General features: G+C 56.0%; 2 protein-coding genes across 6 annotated transcripts in view; both read left to right on the plus strand.

Moving 5' to 3' along the window:
* The window catches only part of MAPKBP1 (mitogen-activated protein kinase binding protein 1), a 54,809-nt gene extending 46,884 nt beyond the window's left edge, over positions 1-7,925 (plus strand). For 2 of the 4 annotated variants that reach the window (XM_030920576.1, XM_030920578.1), the window contains 9 exons: positions 956-1,192; positions 1,721-1,887; positions 2,087-2,244; positions 2,359-2,556; positions 2,727-2,811; positions 3,072-3,355; positions 3,580-4,194; positions 4,612-4,697; positions 5,332-7,925. In XM_030920576.1, coding sequence (XP_030776436.1) covers positions 956-1,192; positions 1,721-1,887; positions 2,087-2,244; positions 2,359-2,556; positions 2,727-2,811; positions 3,072-3,355; positions 3,580-4,194; positions 4,612-4,697; positions 5,332-5,559 — 2,058 coding nt within the window. In that variant the 3' untranslated portion in view covers positions 5,560-7,925. The remainder of the gene's footprint in view (positions 1-955; positions 1,193-1,720; positions 1,888-2,086; positions 2,245-2,358; positions 2,557-2,726; positions 2,812-3,071; positions 3,356-3,579; positions 4,195-4,611; positions 4,698-5,331) is intronic. The other 2 variants (XM_030920577.1, XM_010369060.2) reach the window with 2 other exon arrangements.
* Positions 7,926-8,081: 156 nt separating this feature from the next.
* On the plus strand, positions 8,082-18,111 carry JMJD7 (jumonji domain containing 7). Of its 2 annotated transcripts, none has more exons than XM_010369061.2 (8): positions 8,082-8,213; positions 15,292-15,445; positions 15,522-15,775; positions 16,140-16,196; positions 16,580-16,771; positions 16,999-17,075; positions 17,305-17,464; positions 17,592-18,111. In XM_010369061.2, exons 1-8 carry the CDS (start codon positions 8,150-8,152, stop codon positions 17,678-17,680), a joined length of 1,047 nt encoding a protein of 348 aa, XP_010367363.1. In that variant the 5' UTR covers positions 8,082-8,149; the 3' UTR covers positions 17,681-18,111. The 2 variants fall into 2 exon arrangements, with proteins under 2 accessions (XP_010367363.1, XP_010367364.1); XM_010369062.2 differs by having other exon boundaries at positions 16,676-16,771.
* The last annotated feature ends 241 nt before the right edge of the window (positions 18,112-18,352 follow it).

Raw genomic sequence — 18,352 nt, forward strand, 5'->3', positions numbered from 1 at the left:
GAGTTAGTCCGCACTGGGGAGGTGTGGCACTTATTCAGCTGCCTGGTGCCTGGAAGTAAATATCATCAGAGAACAGCTCAAGGTGGAGAGGACAAAGGGCCTCTAAGCCAGATAGAACTAAGGTGCAGGAAATCAAGGATCCAAAGAGCGGAGATCTGGAGAAACAGTAGTTCTAAAGACCCCGGTTAGGAGGTAAGCAGAGAACTTCCAGAATAGTTAGAGGGAAAAGGCCATGAGGGGACCCATAACTGAGTGACGGCTCTGGGGTGGCCAGAGGGGGATCAAGGTTCAGAGCAAGTCCCCAAGCACCAGTACCTTCCGTTGTCAGCAACAGTTTCACAGAGTGATGATGCTGTGGTGTCTCTGGAGCATCCTGACCGTCCAGGGGTCTCAGGCCTGGGCTATAGGTTTGTCCTCGGTGCTGTGAAGGGACTTTGGGGCCCCCAGCCATTGGAGTGATTAGGGTAGAGAGGCAAAAGTGAGGTAGAGAGGCAAAAGGAGTGGTTGGGGTAGACAGGCAGAAGTGGCCTTTGCCCTGGGCTGGGTTTCTTGGAGGACTCTTGGTCGTAAGTGGTTGCTGGTGGAGCCGTCCTCAGAGCAGGAGACTTTGAGAGACCTCTGAGGCGTCCATGATACCAGGTGAAGGCTGAGACTAGAGGTTCATGTGCCCGAGGATGTGGAGTGCAGCTAAGAGCATGAACTCTGGAGCCAGACTAACCTGCAGGCTACTTCCTGTCTGTGGGATGCGGCCTGGTCACTTAAGCCCCCTGCGCTTCAGTCTCCTCATCTGTAAAACAAGGATTATACTAGTGCCTGCTTCAAAAGGTTGCTGTGAGGATGAAGTAAGCTAATATGTGTAGTGTGCCAGGCACATAGTAAGGGATATGTGGATATTTGTTGATCTTACTGTGTGGTTGTTGTTGTTACTCCTCCCCCACACCCTACCTCCCACCAGGCACAGGAGTCCATGGGGTTCCTGGACCCAGCTCCTGCAGCCAACCCAGGACCCAGAAGAAGGGGGCGCTGGGCTCAACCCGGTGTGGAGCTGAGCGTTCGATCCATGCTGGACCTACGGCAGCTGGAAACGCTGGCTCCAAGCCCACGGGGCCCTAGCCAGGACTCACTGGCCACCATCTCATCTGGTCCCAGGAAGCATGGGCAGCAGGCCCTTGAGACTTCACTCGCTAGCCAGGTGAGCCCGCTTTCTCCCAGCTCTCTAGAGAGCTCCAGGGGACCTTAGGCAGCCTTTGCCACCAGCTGGGACCTGAGCACTGGTCCAGCTATGCTTGCTCTGCCCCTGTGGCACGTGGGTAACCTGAACTGCAAAGCCAGGATGAGGCTGGCTGGGCTGTATGGTTTGGTCATCAGGGTAGGCAGGGGAGGGGTTAGGGTAGAGAGGCAAAAGTGGCTTTTGTCCTAGGCTGGGTTTCTTGGAGGACTCTTGGTATTAAGTGGTAGCTGGAGGTTGGCGGCCCAGAGTGCTAATATAGTTCATCCAGAAACTCACGTCAGCAGCTGGAGCCCAGCCTGTCTTCTTGGTGTCCGTCCTTCAGCTTCCCCTAGAATTAGTGCACAGCACATCTTTACTCACCTCCACCTCTTCTCCAAGGGGAGGGTTGGCCCCCAGGATACTCAGGGCTTACCCACCAGCTACCACTGCCTCATCGGTCACCTCTTCTCACGCCAGCTGCTCTGGTAACGTCCCTTTGCCTGTTCCCAGAATGAAAAGTTCCCTCGGCCTCAGGCTTCCCAACCCTGTTCCTGTCCCCATATTATCCGATTATTGTCACAAGAGGAAGGGGTCTTTGCCCAAGATCTAGAACCTGCACCCGTTGAAGATGGTATTGTCTACCCGGAGCCGAGTGACAGCCCCACCATGGATACCAGGTAAGGATCCTGCCCTGGCCAGACCTCGTGGGCTATGCAGCACCCCCATCTTCCCCTCCCTGTGAGTGTTCTTTAGTTGAGGGAGGGTTGGCCCCCAGGATACTCAGGGCTTTCCTTTTAGTTCACCACTGCCTCATCCCTCGCACCTCCAGCAGGGCTGCTGCCCACCTCTGCTCACTGCCTTTTCTTCTCCCTGCTGGAATCCTGGCAGTGAGTTCCAGGTGCAGGCTCCAGCCCGGGGAACTCTGGGAAGAGTGTACCCAGGCAGCAGGAGCTCAGAAAAGCACAGCCCTGACAGTGCCTGCTCTGTGGATTACAGCAGCAGCTGCCTTTCCAGCCCCGAGCACCCCACTGAAGGTGAGGCTGCAGCCTGGAGGGAGGGGTCATGGTGGGTGGGGCCTGGAGGTGGGTGGGGAGGCTCTGGCAACAGATGGGTACAGTGCAATGCCTCTCTCCCCTCCCCACACCCAGACTCTGAGAGCACGGAGCCCCTCAGTGTGGATGGCATCTCTTCAGACCTTGAAGAGCCAGCTGAGGGTGAAGAAGAAGAGGAGGAAGAGGAGGGAGGCATGGGCCCCTATGGGCTGCAGGAGGGCAGCCCCCGGACTCCAGACCAGGAGCAGTTTCTGAAACAGCACTTTGAGACTCTGGCCAATGGAGCTGCTCCAGGTGTGGTCAGAGGGCCAGCATTTAGTGCCTGCAATTTGCCCTTCTCCCCTCCTTGCCTACCTGAGAGGAGGGTCCCAGGGTATAGGCAGTGGCTGGGGGTCTCAGGGAGGCAAAATCTGGGTCAAGGGCTTGATTTCTGCCCCAATTCATGATTTCTCTGACCCTGGTAGGGGCCCCAGTGCAGGTGCCAGAGAGGTCAGAGTCTCGGAGCATCTCCTCACGATACCTGTTGCAAGTACAGACCCGCCCACTCAGGTACAGCGGCCCCTCCCCCCAGCAGCAGCTCCAGCTCTCCTGGCCTCCCAGGGCTGCTGCCCTCTCCTCCAGTGTTCTCTCTCTCCATGCCTGGGGTGTTTAGCACTCCCAGTTTTGGGCTAACTGGCCTTTTCCCAGCCCTGTCTGGCTTTGTGCTTGTCCTTCTCTCCTCGTGCCCTGGTGCTATGAGTTTCTCGCCATTTTGGCTGGGAGGAGCATTGAGCCTTCTCTGGGCCTTCTTTCACATTTCCTCCCTATAGGGAACCATCCCCGTCCTCCTCAAGCCTGGCACTGATGTCGAGACCAGCCCAGGTGCCACAGGCATCTGGTGAGCAGCCGAGAGGCAATGGTGCTAGTCCCCCTGGAGCACCCCCAGAGGTAGAACTGTCCTCGGGCAACCCCAGCCCCCAGCAGGCAGCCTCTGTGCTGTTGCCACGATGCCGTCTCAGCTCTGACAGCAGCTGGGCTCCCAAGAGAGTGGCCACAGCCAGCCCCTTATCTGGACTCCAGAAGGCCCAGTCTGTGCACAGTCTGGTGCCACAGGGTGAGGAGCCTGCTGGGCTCAGTGCTGGGGTGTAGGGTGTGTGGAACACATGTACATGCTGGAGGAGGGAGGGCCTAGTGTGGCCCTGATGTGTCACTGTGCTGGCCACTGGGTGTCCCTTAATGGGCATGTGGAGGGGAACAGCAGCTCTTTGGGATTGGGCGTTGGCATCTGGGATGCCTTCCTCGCCATCTGACCTGCGTATATCTCTGTCTCCTTTGCAGAAAGAGATGAGGCCGGTCTGCAGGCCCCTTCACCAGGCCCACTGCTCTCTCGGGAGATGGAAGCTCAGGATGGTCTGGGCTCCCTGCCCCTAGCTGATGGCCCTCCATCTCGGCCTCACTCCTATCAGAACCCCACCACCAGTTCCATGGCCAAGATATCCCGCAGTATCTCTGTTGGGGAGAACCTGGGCCTGGTGGCTGAACCTCAAGCTCCTGCCCCCATCCGAGTCTCACCACTCAGCAAGCTGGCCCTGCCCAGCCGGGCTCACCTGGTCCTGGACATCCCCAAACCACTGCCTGACCGTCCTACCCTGGCTGCATTCTCTCCTGTCACCAAAGGCCGGACCCCTGGCGAGGCAGAAAAGCCTGGCTTCCCATTGGGCCTAGGAAAAGCTCACAGTACAACTGAGAGACGGGCCTGTTTGGGGGAGGGTACCACTCCCAAGCCTAGGACAGAGTGCCAGGCTCATCCTGGGCCCAGCAGCCCCTGTGCCCAGCAACTGCCAGTCAGCAGCTTCCTCCGAGGCCCTGAAAACTTGCCGCCCCCACCCCCTGAGAAGACTCCCAACCCCATGGAATGCACCAAGCCAGGGACAGCCCTGAGCCAGGACTCAGGTGTGCACAGCTCCCCAGCTCTCATCTCCTGCCCCATCCTCTCCCGTCTCTGTTGGCCGCTCTCTGGCTCCATCTCATTTCTGTGGGTTCAGCTTCTGGTGTTTCTCGGCCTGTCTGCTCCTGTCTCAGGTCCATAAGTCACACCCCTGATGGTGAGACCTCCGGCTAACCTTCACGATTTCCTTGTGAGCCACTTGCCCATTCAGTGGCTTCTGAACTTGGGGCTGGCCCTCTCCTCTGGACCTTGTTTGTGTGGTGTTGGGGAGGCCGTTGGAAGAGAAGGCAAGAGGAAGGGACTGAGGGCAAGTTGGGGGTGCAATGCTGAGGGCTAGGTCTCTCCTGCTCTGAGTGTCTTGGGTGCGGAGGCCTGAAAGGGCTGCGTGTTGGGTCTCACTGAGCCGTATCCGTCTCTTTCAGAGCCAGCGGTGAGCCTGGAGCAGTGTGAGCAGCTGGTGGCAGAGCTCCGCGGTAGCGTGCGCCAGGCCATGCGGCTCTACCACTCGGTGGGTGTTAGGTGCCCCCTGGCAGGAGGGTGAGCACATCAGTAGTGCTGGGTGTTTCGGATAGCCATGTCCAGAACGGCATACTAAGGCTGTTATGCTGACAGGGTGGAACACTCAGGAACATCTTGGGCAGCATAGGTGAGGGGATTAGAGGCCAGGCTAGCCTCTTGAACCAGGCACCTGCGGTCATTTCTGGTGAAGAGCTGGAGATTTCCCTCAGGAGGTGAGGCCTGGAGAGACCACATCTCCTAGTTGGCTCAGGACAATCCCAGTTTATGTCGTCCCAGCGTAATTATTAATGGCATCCTTTTTCATATCCACGATTTGGCACCCTTAGACATAGGGGACAATCCAAGAAGGCCCATACTTTGAAAGAGAAAGCAGATTCTGCCCGAGTTGTCGTAAGGAGTTGTTTATAAGATATAGACGGTTCTGCAATCCGATGGGATCCACTTTGGGGGTCACCCCCAGAGTCTGCCACATCCCATGTCCCCTGGCCATACACGCTGATCTTGGCAGGTAGGATTCCCAGCTAGTCCCTTCCTCTGAGGCAGGCTGGACCCAGGTGGGGCCTCTCCCTTTTATATGTCTGTTGACAGGCTCCTCCACCTCACTTCTGGGGGTCCTGTTTCAGGTGGCTGGCTGCAAGATGCCCTCAGCAGAGCACAGTCGGATTGCCCAGCTCCTCAGAGACACCTTCTCTTCAGTGCGACAGGAGCTGGAAGCCCTGGCTGGGGCAGTGCCGTCCAGCCCAGGCGGCAGCCCTGGGGCTGTGGGAGCCGAGCAGACACAGGCCCTGCTGGAGCAATACTCAGAACTGTTGCTTCGAGCCGTGGAACGGCGCATGGAACGCAAACTCTGAGTTCCGGAAGCCTGTCCCAAGTGAATGAATGCCCCAGCGATTCCAAACTGCAGCCCCTCTGCCACTCACCAAAACCCACGGGGCTGCTTGGATTGGAAAGCAGGGAGCAGTGTTGAGAGGCAAAGCAGCCTTCCCAGCCGCTCCTCATAGGGCGCCTGTATTTATTAATTTATTTCCCTGACTGTTGCCTCACTTCCTTGGAACTCCTGCCTCCACAGCCCCTCCAGTGGCAGGGACAGGTCTTGGGTCTTTGTCATCTTGGTGCTGTGAGAGGTAGGAGGGCAGTTTGCCTCATCTAGGAATCTGGGAAGGGCTGGCCCTCTCTTAGAAGCCATTTGAAATTACTGCAGGGATCAGCTCCCTGGGGTGGAGCATACACAGGGTACTCTGGGGTCGAGGTGAGGTGATGTGGTATTCAGGGCCCTTCAGCCAACTGTGGGCCTTCACTTCTACCTCCACTTCCCCTCTCACACCAGCTGCACTCCCCTGGCTGCCAGAGCAGGGTGGTTTTCCCCAATACCTGGCAGCTCAGAAAGGCAGAGCCGTCAGGCCCTCCAGGGTGTCCCCAGCCATCAGGAGACTTGAATTGGTATTAGGACCTGAGCCCCCACATTCCACTCCTATTCTCCCTCCAAGAGGGGCCCAGGATTGTCTTTCCCTGTGACCCCTTTCTCTCCTGGCCAGAACTTGAGCCAACTGTGGGATGTTGCTGCGGGACAGTAAGCCCTCACCTGGGCAAACATGAAGCTCTGGCCTCCTTCCCTCAGCCCTTTGTTCTTACCTGTTCTCCAGCCCTGGACCCCAGCCGGCTGCTGGAGTCCAGAGGCCACCTTCTTGCATCCTGAGTGATGCTCAGTCAGAAGCCTGTGTTGGAATGTCCCTCGTTTACAGGGCGCTGGCCCACCTCCTGAGGACCTCGGCCACAGATGAGATCACACACATGCATGCGCACACACGTATACACACACACATACACATGCCTACCTGCACAGCACGCAGTTGGGTGTTGGTTGCTAGAGTATCCGGCTGGCTGCTGTGTGCCTGGTTTCCTCACATCCTGCCTCAGCTTCACCACCCTGACTTATGTGGAACACATATCAGGGAGTAGAAAAGGGGCGCAGCACACTAAGTGAACCCAGATTCTGGATTCTTGGTGTCCACCGCCTAGCTGATAGGAGATGGCCCATAGGACACCTGGTTTAGGTAGAAGGAGCCTCCTCAAAGGCAGTGCTGGGCACCCATGGTGTGTGCTGGATGCTGTGAGAGGAGGGAGGTGCCAGGGCCAAAGGAGACACTAGAAAAGTGGTAGATGGGACAGATAAGTGGCAGAGGTGAGGGGATAGGTTACAATGTAAAAGGGCAGTAATTAGGTGTGAGGGGAAGGAGATAGGGGAGCGTAGGAGGTAGAGTGGGACCAAGTTGTGAGGCAGTTGAAGAGTTGAGGAAAGGTGTCTGTGGGCCTTGCTGCTCCCCTCTGCTCCAGGTAAGTCAGAGCAGCTTTACCACAGCTTCAGGCCACGAGAGCCCCTTCACCCGCCCTGCTGTGCCGTAGGCAGAAGCTTATAAAGAAATTGGTTCCGGACCAGGCGTGGTGGCTCACGCCTGTAATCCCAGCACTGTGGGCCAGATCACCAGGTCAGGTGATAGAGATCAACATGGTGAAACCCTGTCTCTAGTGAAAATGCAAAAGTTAGCCGGGCCTGGTGGCATGCGCCTGTAATCCCAGCTACTTGGGTGGCTGAGGCAGGAGAATCACTTGAACCCTGGAGGTGGAGGTTGCAGTGAGCCGAGATCGCGCCATTGCACTCCAGCCTGGGTGACAAAGACGCCATCTCAAAAAAAAAAAAAAGAAACGGGTTCCGAAGGGTGCCCAGCTCTGGGACATCAGCCTGAGTGCGCTTGAGCTGCTCCAAACCTGGCCATTCCCCCACTCCTTTAGCACCGCCACCCGCATGGCCCCGGAACTCCCGCTGCGCCCCGACCTCCCACACCAGCCGCGCCCACCGCAGGTGGGACTCAGGTTCGCCCTCTGGGCCAGGTCCTTCACGAGGAGGGAGCTACCCTCCGCCTGAGGTTTGTGAGAACGTGACCGCCCTTTTCCTGCCCTCTGCCCCATGTGGGTGAGGGGCGTCGTGGCCCGGCCGGCGCCCCGTCCCCTTCTGCATGTCTGAGGCCACCGGCAACCGCCGCCCAACTCCAGATTCGCCCCCGCCCAGTTTTGAAAGCCCTTTATTTATAACTTTTCTACTTTGTGCAGGTCGCGGCGCTTCCCGCCTCCTCTTCGGCTGCACGGGGCGGGGGGCTGTTTTTAACGTGCCCGTTTGTACTGATGTATGAACTTGTCAATAAACACAATTGTTTGTTAATCCTGGGATGCCGGCCGCTGGGTGGAGCAGGCGGAAGCGGGGGCCGCTGCTAGCTCCACCGCTTCGGTGGCGGAACCGGGTGTGCTCCCAGGGCAGGACGGGGCGGGGTGCTGGGGGTGTGGCCTGCGGCGGGGGCCTCGGGAAGGGCGGGGCGAGGGTCTGGGGGCGTGGCCTGCGGCGGAACGTCGGGTTGAGGCGGGGTCTCGGCCAGCGCAGACGCAGCCATGGCGGAGGCGGCTTTGGACGCCGTGCGGAGGGAGTTAAGAGAATTCCCGGCCGCTGCAAGGGGTGAGTGGGTTCTGCCAGAGGCTGCGGCGATCTCCGAACATGGTGGGGGCCCTGGGATGCCGCTGACACCGGGGGCTCGGAACCTCGCGTGTGCGACTGGCCTAAGGCCCCGCTCGTGTTGCTCTTCTGTCACAACCCGCGTCCCTCCCCGAGTGTTGGCGCACTCCCGCGGTTTCCTGGGTGACTCTTCATGTCATTCCCAAGGCCCGGTGCTGTCTTGACCGTGGTCGTGGCGAAGCCCTGTGTTTCCCACAGTCTTGAGCAGTTTGCTGTTACCCTTGTTGAAAGCGCATCAAAGGCACACAGGTGGTGGTCGGATTCCTCCCCCCACGTGCCCCACCTCAGGCCCCAACTCCCCTCTCCCACTTTGGGAGGATTGCAGGCTGACCAAATGGTCCCTGGCTCTTCCCCTGCTTAGTTTTTATTCCTTTTCTTTCTTCCTCTCTTCCTTCCTTTTTTTTCTATTTTTAAATGATTTCTTACCACTGAACAGCAACACAGGCACATGTGTATGTTGTGATGGGTATGTAATATATAATGGTATGCAATGTAAGTGAAGCAAGGTTCCCTCCCAGCTCCAGTTTGCATTCTTCCAGAAAGATTGTTTATATCCGTGCACACACGACTTTTTACCCTTTTTTTGTACAAATAGTAGCCTGCTAAACACTCTTCTGCACCGTGTATCTTGGAGATCATTTCACATTCCTCTACCTCAGTCTTTTTCATTTAGGTCATGTCCAATCTGTTGTTTTCAATAATGCTGCAACGAATGCTTTGAGTATTGATTTAACAAATACTTATTCAGCATCTCTGTGTGCCAGGTTCTGTTCACTGTATTTGAGATACATCACTGAACAAAACAAATCTCTGTCCTTTACATTCTGTGCCCTGTTACATTCTAAGTGAGAAGGTGGACAGTTAACCACAGGTGTACTGAATGAGTAAGCTGTAGAGTAGAAGTAGGTTAGAAGGTAAGTGCCGACAAAGCCCTTGGTGGGAGTGTGCCCGATATGTTCAGGAAACAGTGAAGAAGCCAGTCTGCAGGAGCAGGGTCTTTGTGCACGTGTGAGTATTTTTGTTGGTTGAATTCTTTATATATATATTTTTTGAGACAAGGTCTTACTCTGTCAGCCAAGCTGGAGTGCAGTGGCACAATCATAGCTCGCTGCACCTCGACCTCCCAGGTTCAAGAGATCCTCCTGCTTCAGCGCCTGGGAGTAGCTGAGACTATAGGCATGCACCACGATGCCTGGCTAATTTTTTTGAATTTTAGTAGAGACCAGGTGGTCTCAAATTCCTGGGCTCAAGCAATCCTTCCACCTCGGCATTCCAAAGTTTCGGAATGCCGTGGAACACATGAGCCGCTGCTCCCAGCCTTGTTAGTTAAATTCTTAGCAGAGTTATGGGGTCAAAGGAATTGTTTGGATCCCTTTTGAAATTTTCTCACTTTGAAGCCCCAGGAGAGAAAAGCAGCCATTCTCTAAAAATGGTGAGCAAGTAAAACAAATCCCTAATTGCAGAAGTCCAAAGGGTGAAAAAATGGCAGTTTCCACGTATTTCCATAATCCCAGGCTGTGTGCAGTACTCACGCCTGTAATCTTAGCACTTCAGGAGGCCAAGGTGATGTAGCAGGACGAGCCGCAGACAAAACTCCTCAGACACCGGATTAAAGAAGGAAGAGGTGGCCGGGCGCGGTGGCTCAAGCCTGTAATCCCAGCACTTTGGGAGGCCGAGACGGGCGGATCATGAGGTCAGGAGATCGAGACCATCCTGGCTAACACGGTGAAACCCCGTCTCTACCAAAAAAATACAAAAATCTAGCCGGGCGCGGTGGCGGGCGCCTGTAGTCCCAGCTACTCGGGAGGCTGAGGCAGGAGAATGGCGGGAACCCGGGAGGCGGAGCTTGCAGTGAGCTGAGATCCGGCCACTGCACTCCAGCCCTGGCGACAGAGCCAGACTCCGTCTCCAAAAAAAAAAAAAAAAAAAAAAAAAAAAAAGAAGGAAGAGGTTTTTTATTTGGCTGGGAGCATCGGCAGACTCGCGTCTTAAGAACCGAGCTCCTCGAAAAAGAAATACTTGGCCTTTTTAAAGACTTACAACTTTAAGGGGTCCACGTGAAAGGGTCGTGATAAATTGAGCAAGCGTGGGAAACGTGACTGGGGCCTACATGCATCAGCTAACAGAACAAAGTTTTACAATGCTTTTTTCATACAGTGTCTGGAATTTACAGATAACACAAGTAGTTTACGCCAGGGGTTGATGTTATTATTATTACTTTGTTTAACTCCTAGGGCCGGGTGGTGGTGCCAAGGTTGTCTGGCTATTTATCTCACTTTTGTTTCTTTCTCTCTTTCCTCCTGTCTTGTGAACTAGGCAAGGTGGGGGTAGGAGGGCAGCAGGAATAGTAGTGGTTTCCTTCCTTAGTGAGAGGATCTCTTGAGGCCAGGAGTTCAAGACCAGCCTGGGCAACATAGTGAAACACCATCATGTGTAGTGGCATGTGCCTGTAGTCCTACCTGTTTAGGAGGCTGAGGCAAGAGGATTGCTTGAGTCTGGTAGTTTTGATGACAGTGGCGGCAGTCGAGTGGATGCTGTCATCATGCTGGCTGCAGTGGGGAGGCACGAGTCGGGCAGCAGAAGCGGCTCTGGAGCAGCAGTGGTAGTAGTGAGTCCCCTGTTCCCTGCATCCCTGAAGCAGCCGACTGTACTACCCCCACTCTCACACAGCTTGGCAGGACCTGCTCTTAAGCCCAGACCGTCTGCTGCAGCCTCAACCTCGCTCCCCGCCACATCCCAGAAGCCCACGAGCTCCCTGCCAAAGGTGCAGCTGGGACTTGTAGGGCCAGCCCCAGGACCATCAGGCTCATTTGTGTGGGGTGGTCGGGGCTGCCATGCCATCTGCACCTTGCTTGCTGCCACTGTGGGGAAAATGCAAAGAGGAGGTGCAGCTGGGCCGCATGCTCCACAGAGCTGGCAGGAACTGGAGACAAGTGGGAGCCCCACCCCTTCCAAGTGGTGGAGTGGGAGCTCCCTAGGCACAATTGCAGCCACCTAAGCCAGGGCTGCAACTCAGGTACCCCTGTGCTCTTAGGAGCCAGGAGCAGGCAGGAGCCCCACCCTCCTGGGTGCAGCTGCAGCCATGGGGCCAGGCATCTCTGCACTCTTGGGGGCCCAGGAAGGCCCCTTCCTGCTGCTGCAGGCTCGGAAGTGCCTGATCCTGCTGTCTGGCTTTCCCCACTGTCAGCACCTGATCAGATCATGGAGCAAAGTTGAGGCCAAACCTGGGTGCTGTTGCGGCTTGACTGGGTGTGTGAATGCTCTGGGCAGTGCTGACACACCAGCCCCCTGCCACCTTGGCCCCGGCAAGGTGCCAATGTGCATGGGAGGGAAGCCAAGAGGGCCTGCAGGCACCCCTTGGCACAAACAGCCTGGGTGCCATGAATGATGGCAAGAGGCAGACGGGTCCTGGGTGAAGCCTGACCTTCAAGCCAGGGAAGGCCTGAAGCCTGGGGGCTGGGCTGCCGGTCCCATGGACTGGAATGGGAACTTTTGGTGCTTTTTCTGGCCCACCCATGGCTGCCCATGGACCACTAGGCATGTACTTCCTCCCCTCTGAGGGCCATAAAAAGCCCCTGACTCAGCCAGACCAGAAGAGACAATGGGACGACCAGCTGCAGGAAGGAGCTACCCTCTCTGCTGAGAGCTGGAGAGACGACAGGGCAGCCTGCCCACAGAAAGGAGCCACTCTAGCCAGGGAAGCAAGCAGGCCTGCCAGCTCTTTCCTTTCCAGTATTCCTGGGCCCGGTGGGGTCTTCTCACTCAGTTACAATTTTTGATCTAAGAACATTCACTTTCCAACTGATTGCAAAGTAAAGGTGACTGGCATGGTGTGGCCACGAGAGATGCAGCATAAGCTCAGAGGCGAACATCAGTGCCGGGACCATTTGGAGCAGGATTTGGTAACCGCCAAATGGAGACCAAGGCCTTCTGGCTTGACCTAGAGCATGAATGTAGCAAAGCGAAGCCCTGCAGAGGAGCCATCCTCTCTGCTGAGAGCTGAACATTCGTTGGGATACCCTGGCTGCGGAGAGGAGCTGCCCACTGTGGGTCTCCTCTGAGCTGTTCTATGGCTCGGTAAAGCTCCTCTTTGTCTTGTTTACCCTCTACTTGTCTGTGTGTACTTCATTCTTCCTGGATGCAGGACAAGAACTAGGGACCTGCTGAATGGCAGGTCTAAAAGAGCTGTAACCTGAAGAGGGCTGAACCATGCGTCTTGCTCGCCACATGGTGGGTGACAAGAAGGAAAGAAGAGCTGCAGCCCTTTGGGGAGCCCAGACCCAGGAGCTCCCCAAGCTGGGGTTCTGACATCCTCTTTAGGGCTCTACGGTTCCTGGTATCTCCAAGCTTCCAAGCACCACCATGTTTCCCAGTGTCAGCTGTGGAAGCTACTTATGGTATACTTGGTCTAACTGCAGCCTTGCAGGAAACCAGCGCCCATGTTGGCACCTGGAGCTGCCTGCCCCACCGCAGCCCACATGCCTGGCTGTGCACAGTGGCCAGACCCCACACTCATTGGCTCACACACCCCTCACCGCCCCACTCGCCTTTGGCAGGTGTGGGATACAGGTCGGTAGCATGAGCCGAGCACAGCCTGCAGGGATGCGTGGGCCCAATGGGCCTGAGCAAAACGGGCAAAGGCATCACTGGCCACAGAGGTTTCCAGCTGGCAAAGCAACACCCCAAAGATCCCGTGACAGTTTGCAGCTGTGGTGAGCCATTATTGCATCACTGCACTTCAGCCTGGGCAACAGAGCAAGACGCTGTCTCAAAAGAATCTCAGCGAGTACAACAGGGAGATGTTCTGAGCCTCAGCCCACCGTCTCCCAAGGTGACCGCTTGGATGGGCTGGCGTGACTGGGAAGGCCTTTGCCACTTTCCTGTCTCCTGGATCCCATATCTAGTGGACGGGTGCCATCTTGCCTCTAGCCAGGGAAGCAAGCAGGCATGCCAACTCTTTCCTTTCCAGTATTCCAGTATTTCCTATCCAGACCCATGGGGGTCTTCTCACTCAGTTACAATTTTTGATCTAAGAACATTCACTTTCCAACTGATCAGAAAGTAAAGGTGACTAACATGGTGTGGCTGTGAGAGAAGCAGCGTAACCCCAGAGGTGAACATCAGTGCTGGGACCATTTGGAGCAGGATGTAGTAACCACCAAATGGACACCAAGGCCTTCTGGCTCAACCTAGAGCATGAATGTAGCAAAGCAAAGCCCTGTACACTTTATAAAAACCAGCAAAAAGACGTTCCAGTCTGAGTGAGCAGCTGGGACAGTCAGGTACCACCTGAATAGAGGGTGTGTGGCAAGGGCAGGCACAAGACAGGAAATCAGACTGGAAGAGTAGGTTGTTCTTGGTCGTGCGTGCCAAGGCAGGCGGCATTCTCTAAGAAGCAGTGGTAAGTCATTGAGGCATTTGTTACTAGGAGTATGACAAGATGAGACTGTCTTCAGGAGATGACTGAGGCTATGATGATGAATGCTTTGAGAGGGAGTGGAATTAAGCCAGAGAAACCAGCTAGTTCACTGCCGCAACCATCCAGCCAGGATGCTGGAGACTTCTATTCAACATTGCACAAATATTTGCTGATTGCATGCTGTGTGTTAGGTACTGTTCTAGGTCCCAGGGGGTGCATCAGCGAACAAGATGAGTGTCTCTGCCCTTGTGGAGTTTACATTCTAGCAAGGGTGACAGAATGATAAACGGTTTATGTACATGAAATATATTCTTTTTTGAGATAAGGTCTTGCTCTGTCACCCAGGCTGGAGTGCCGTGGTACGATGATAGCTCATTGCAGCCTCCAACTCTTGGACTCAAGTGATCCTCCTGCTTCAGCCTGTAGTGTAGCTAGGAGTATAGGTGCATGCCACCATGTCCAGTTAATTTTTAGTTTTTTTGTAGAGATGGGGTCTCACTACCTTGCCAAGGCTGGTCTTGAACTCCCAGCCTCAGCAATCCTCCTGCCTCTGTATCCCAAAGTGCTGGGATTACAGACATGAGCCACCACGTCCAGCCCTAAAATATATAGCATATTAAATGGTGATGAATGCTAAGGAGAAAAAATAGGGAAAGGGGTATAAAGATTTTTGGCGGTGGGGAGGGGGACAGATCATAAATTTAGAAAGTATAGTCAGAGAAGGAAGCCTTATCAATGTGATATTTGAGTGAGAACCCAAAGGAGGTAGCTGGAATGTGGATGCCAGTGGAGGAGAGGAGACGGTGGGTTTGAGAGACACAGGAGACAGAATCAACAGGACTTAGACCCAACCAGTAGGATGATGGGAGTGAAGGAGAAAGAAAGCTGAGTCAAAAAGAGATTTTGATTAGAGGTGACACAGGGCCGCTGTAGATCCCTGCGCAGGCGCATACCGCACAGCCTACGAAAGTGCACGTGGTGGCCCTCGGTGTCTGGACATGGCGATGCTGTTCAGCAGGACCCAAACCACAGCCGAGCCCTTCCTTTTTCTCCATTGGTGTCATCTGTCAGTTTGTCTCCCTGGGTAAGAGGTAAATTTCCCAAGATGATGATTGTGTGATCCCTGATAGCCCCAGATTAGCCAAGCCAAGTGCTCAGTAAGTATCACTGTTGAAGGGGGCTTCCCAGAGCCACACCTCACCCAGAATAGCCCGTGGCCATGGGGCCTCAGCCTTACTCATTCTGGAGTTCCCAACACCATTCCATGGTGGCCTTTCCTGGTAGATGCTGGGAGGCTGGCCCTCCAAGGTGGGAAGGCAGAGGGTTTACTGCGCAGACACAGCCCCATAGGCGATTTGGATTTTGGGCTGTGTAGCAGCCCCTGGCCCTGTGCACGGTCAGGGCCCATACTAGTGTGTGTGCGTGATGCTTTCTGCTTTCATTTTCCCTCCTCATCCTTCTGTTACTGGTTGTCCAGGGTCCTTTGGTCACCAATGAGCATTTCCCAGTAACACAGCCTGGCCTTTCCAGGGAGCGCATCTGTTGGGCTGGGACTGGGTGCTGCTGACTTCAGCCCCTCCATTCCCCATCGTCCTCTTTCAGAGCTCAGTGTGCCTCTTGCTGTGCCCTACCTGGACAAGCCCCCAACTCCGCTCCACTTCTACCGGGACTGGGTCTGCCCCAGCAGGCCGTGTATCATCCGCAACGCTCTGCAGCACTGGCCGGCCCTCCAGAAGTGGTCCCTCCCCTATTTGAGGTGGGAGCTGCCCTGGGGTCGGGTGTGAGCAGTGATTACTGGCATCTAGGCATGGGCTGAGTGTCCATTCCTCTAGAGCCACAGTGGGCTCCACGGAGGTGAGCGTGGCCGTGACCCCAGACGGTTACGCGGATGCTGTGAGAGGGGACCGCTTCGTGATGCCAGCTGAACGCCGCGTGCCCCTGAGCTTCGTGCTGGATGTGCTGGAGGGCCGGGCCCAGCACCCCGGGGTCCTCTACGTGCAGAAGCAGTGCTCCAACCTGCCCACCGAGCTGCCCCAGCTGCTGCCTGACCTGGAATCCCATGTGCCCTGGGCCTCAGAAGCCCTGGGTGAGTGGAGGTGGGGTGGTCCCGGCCCTGGGCAGGGAAGATACGGGAAGGAGGGGGTCAGCCTGCTTGCCCTTAGGTGATGACCTGACCTACAGGCTTGGTCCTGTCAGCATCTGGTGCAGCTCACTAAATACATTCCCAGGCCTTGACTTAATCATAGACAAACTACCGAAGATTGTTGTCCTTCCTTCTGCCCCAGGGGAGGGCGGGCCCCTTCCCCAAGCTTTCCCAACCTCTCCGTCTTCTCCCTGACCCCTTTCTTGGGATTCTTCTGTGCTCACCCAGGTTTTGGCTCCGGCATCACTGGATGGCAGCTTTCCCCAGCCTGGCCTTCCCAACTTGCTCTTTGCCTTCTGCCCTGCAGGAAAGGTGCCCGATGCTGTGAACTTCTGGCTAGGGGAGGCGGCTGCGGTGACTTCTTGTAGGTGTAAGGGGGACACAAAGGCGGGGAAGGAGCGGCGGGGGCAGAGGGAGGGAAGACCCTGGTTGGAGGTTGGACTGACTGTTCTCTAAGATTTCTTTTGGCTTCTAAGACTCGGGCACCACAGAGGGCTTCCCTTGACAGCTGAGGTGGGGGAAGGGACCCATGGCATTGGGGGTGGGTGCATTGTTTCTTCTAGACCCAAAGAAAGCTCCCTGAAGGCCAGCCGGGTCAGGGGTAAGTGTAGGAGGACTTCCCCTCTTGGTGGAGAGGAGTCCAGGGCCTGGCAAGCATCAAGACCCTGGTAGCGGAGTTCCAGAATGCTCATCAGAGCCCCTGGCATCTCTAGCCCGCTGACTCTGTGTGCTTCTCTTTTGTCATAGGCCGTCTTGGGGTGCAGGGCTCTCAGCATGATGGTTTGCCGCCTCCTGTGCCCCTGTCCTCCATACCCTGCCCCCGGGCCTTCTTTATGTTGGCAGTGCACAAGGACCCCTATGAGAACCTCTACTGCGTGGTCTCAGGAGAGAAGCATTTCCTGTTACATCCGCCCAGCGACCGGCCCTTCATCCCCTATGGTAGGGGATGTGGCCTGCAGGGGCTGGGGAACAGCTGGCCCAAGGGGGAGGGAGGCAGCAAGAGCCTGGGAGGCCAGTTCCCAGGCCTGAGGTGTGGCTGTGGCATCCCCACTGCACCAGGGCCCCTGATCCCCTTGCCCCTGCCCGGGGCTGGCTGGGGTGGAGGAGGGTCTGGCAAGTGCCAGGCCGTTTGCAGTTCCCCCACACCCTTCTCCTTTGGGCTCCAGAGCTGTACACGCCGGCAACCTACCAGCTAACTGAAGAGGGCACCTTTAAGGTGGTGGATGAAGAGGCCATGGAGAAGGTGTCTGTCCTGTTCTTGGGCTCTAGGGAGGGAGAAGGGCAGAAGCCTGGCCCTGAAGAGCAGGCACAAAAGATCTGGGGAGGTGGCACCTTGCTCTGAAAAATCCCTAAGTCTGAGGCCTTTCATTGCTGAGCTGAGCAGGGTCTGTGGTGTTGACCTTTGGAAGGTACACAGCCTGAAGTCCTGGGGGGACTGGGGCGCTGCTCCCTGGCATCTGATGTGTTCCCAGGTGCCCTGGATCCCACTGGACCCCTTGGCGCCAGACCTAGCCCGGTACCCCAGTTACAGTCAGGCCCAGGCCCTTCGCTGCACAGTGCGGGCCGGTGAGATGCTCTATCTGCCGGCGCTGTGGTTCCACCACGTCCAGCAGTCCCAGGGCTGCATCGCAGGTAAGGAGTTGCCCAGGCTGCCCGGGGACAGGCCCCACCAAGGTCCAGCAGGGCCTCTAGAGGGAGGCTTGGGAGGCTCCAGGTCAGAAGAGCGACCTTCATACTCAGATCCCCATTCTTCCCACAGTGAATTTCTGGTATGACATGGAATACGACCTCAAGTATAGTTACTTCCAGCTGCTCGACTCCCTCACCAAGGCTTCAGGCCTTGACTGATGGAGCACTGGTGAACACGGCCAAGCACGCCTCGGGGGAAGGGGCCAGCCCCTCCCTGGCCGGGTCAATTCTCGAGAGAGCCTGGAGTGTGTATGCTGGCTGCTGGCCCAGGGTCCAGCATGGCTTGAGATCAACTTTGGAGGATCTTGGAATGTGGTCATGAGGACTCAAGGTGCCAGGCAGGTCTGGGTGAGGGTTCTCAGGAAGTTGCCACACAGGTGAGCGGAGCGGGGATCAGGTGCAGCAGCACCTCTCCCCAGTGCTGTGATGTTGGGAAAGTCACTGCATCTCGGGCATTGGTGTCCTGTCAGTAAACAGATAACAATGGCTCTACCTCATGGGGCTATCATGGGCTTGGAGATGATGTCTATGAGGACCAGCATGAAGCTGGCACACAGGATATGTTGAATAAAAGGTAGCTGTGAGTCGTATGTTCTTTTTTTTTTTTTTTTTGAGGTGGAGTCTCGTTCTGTCGCCCAGGCTAGAGTGCAGTGGTGTGATCTCGGCTCACTTCAACCTCCGCCTCCAGGTTCACACCATTCTCCTGCCTCAGCCTCCCGAGTAGCTGGGACTATAGGCGCCCGCCACCACATCCGGCTAATGTTTTGTATTTTTAGTAGAGATGGTGTTTCACCGTGTTAGCCAGGATGGTCTTGATCTCCTGACCTCGTG

The sequence above is a fragment of the Rhinopithecus roxellana genome, chromosome 17 (genome assembly GCF_007565055.1).
Source record: "Rhinopithecus roxellana isolate Shanxi Qingling chromosome 17, ASM756505v1, whole genome shotgun sequence".
NCBI lineage: Eukaryota > Metazoa > Chordata > Mammalia > Primates > Cercopithecidae > Rhinopithecus > Rhinopithecus roxellana.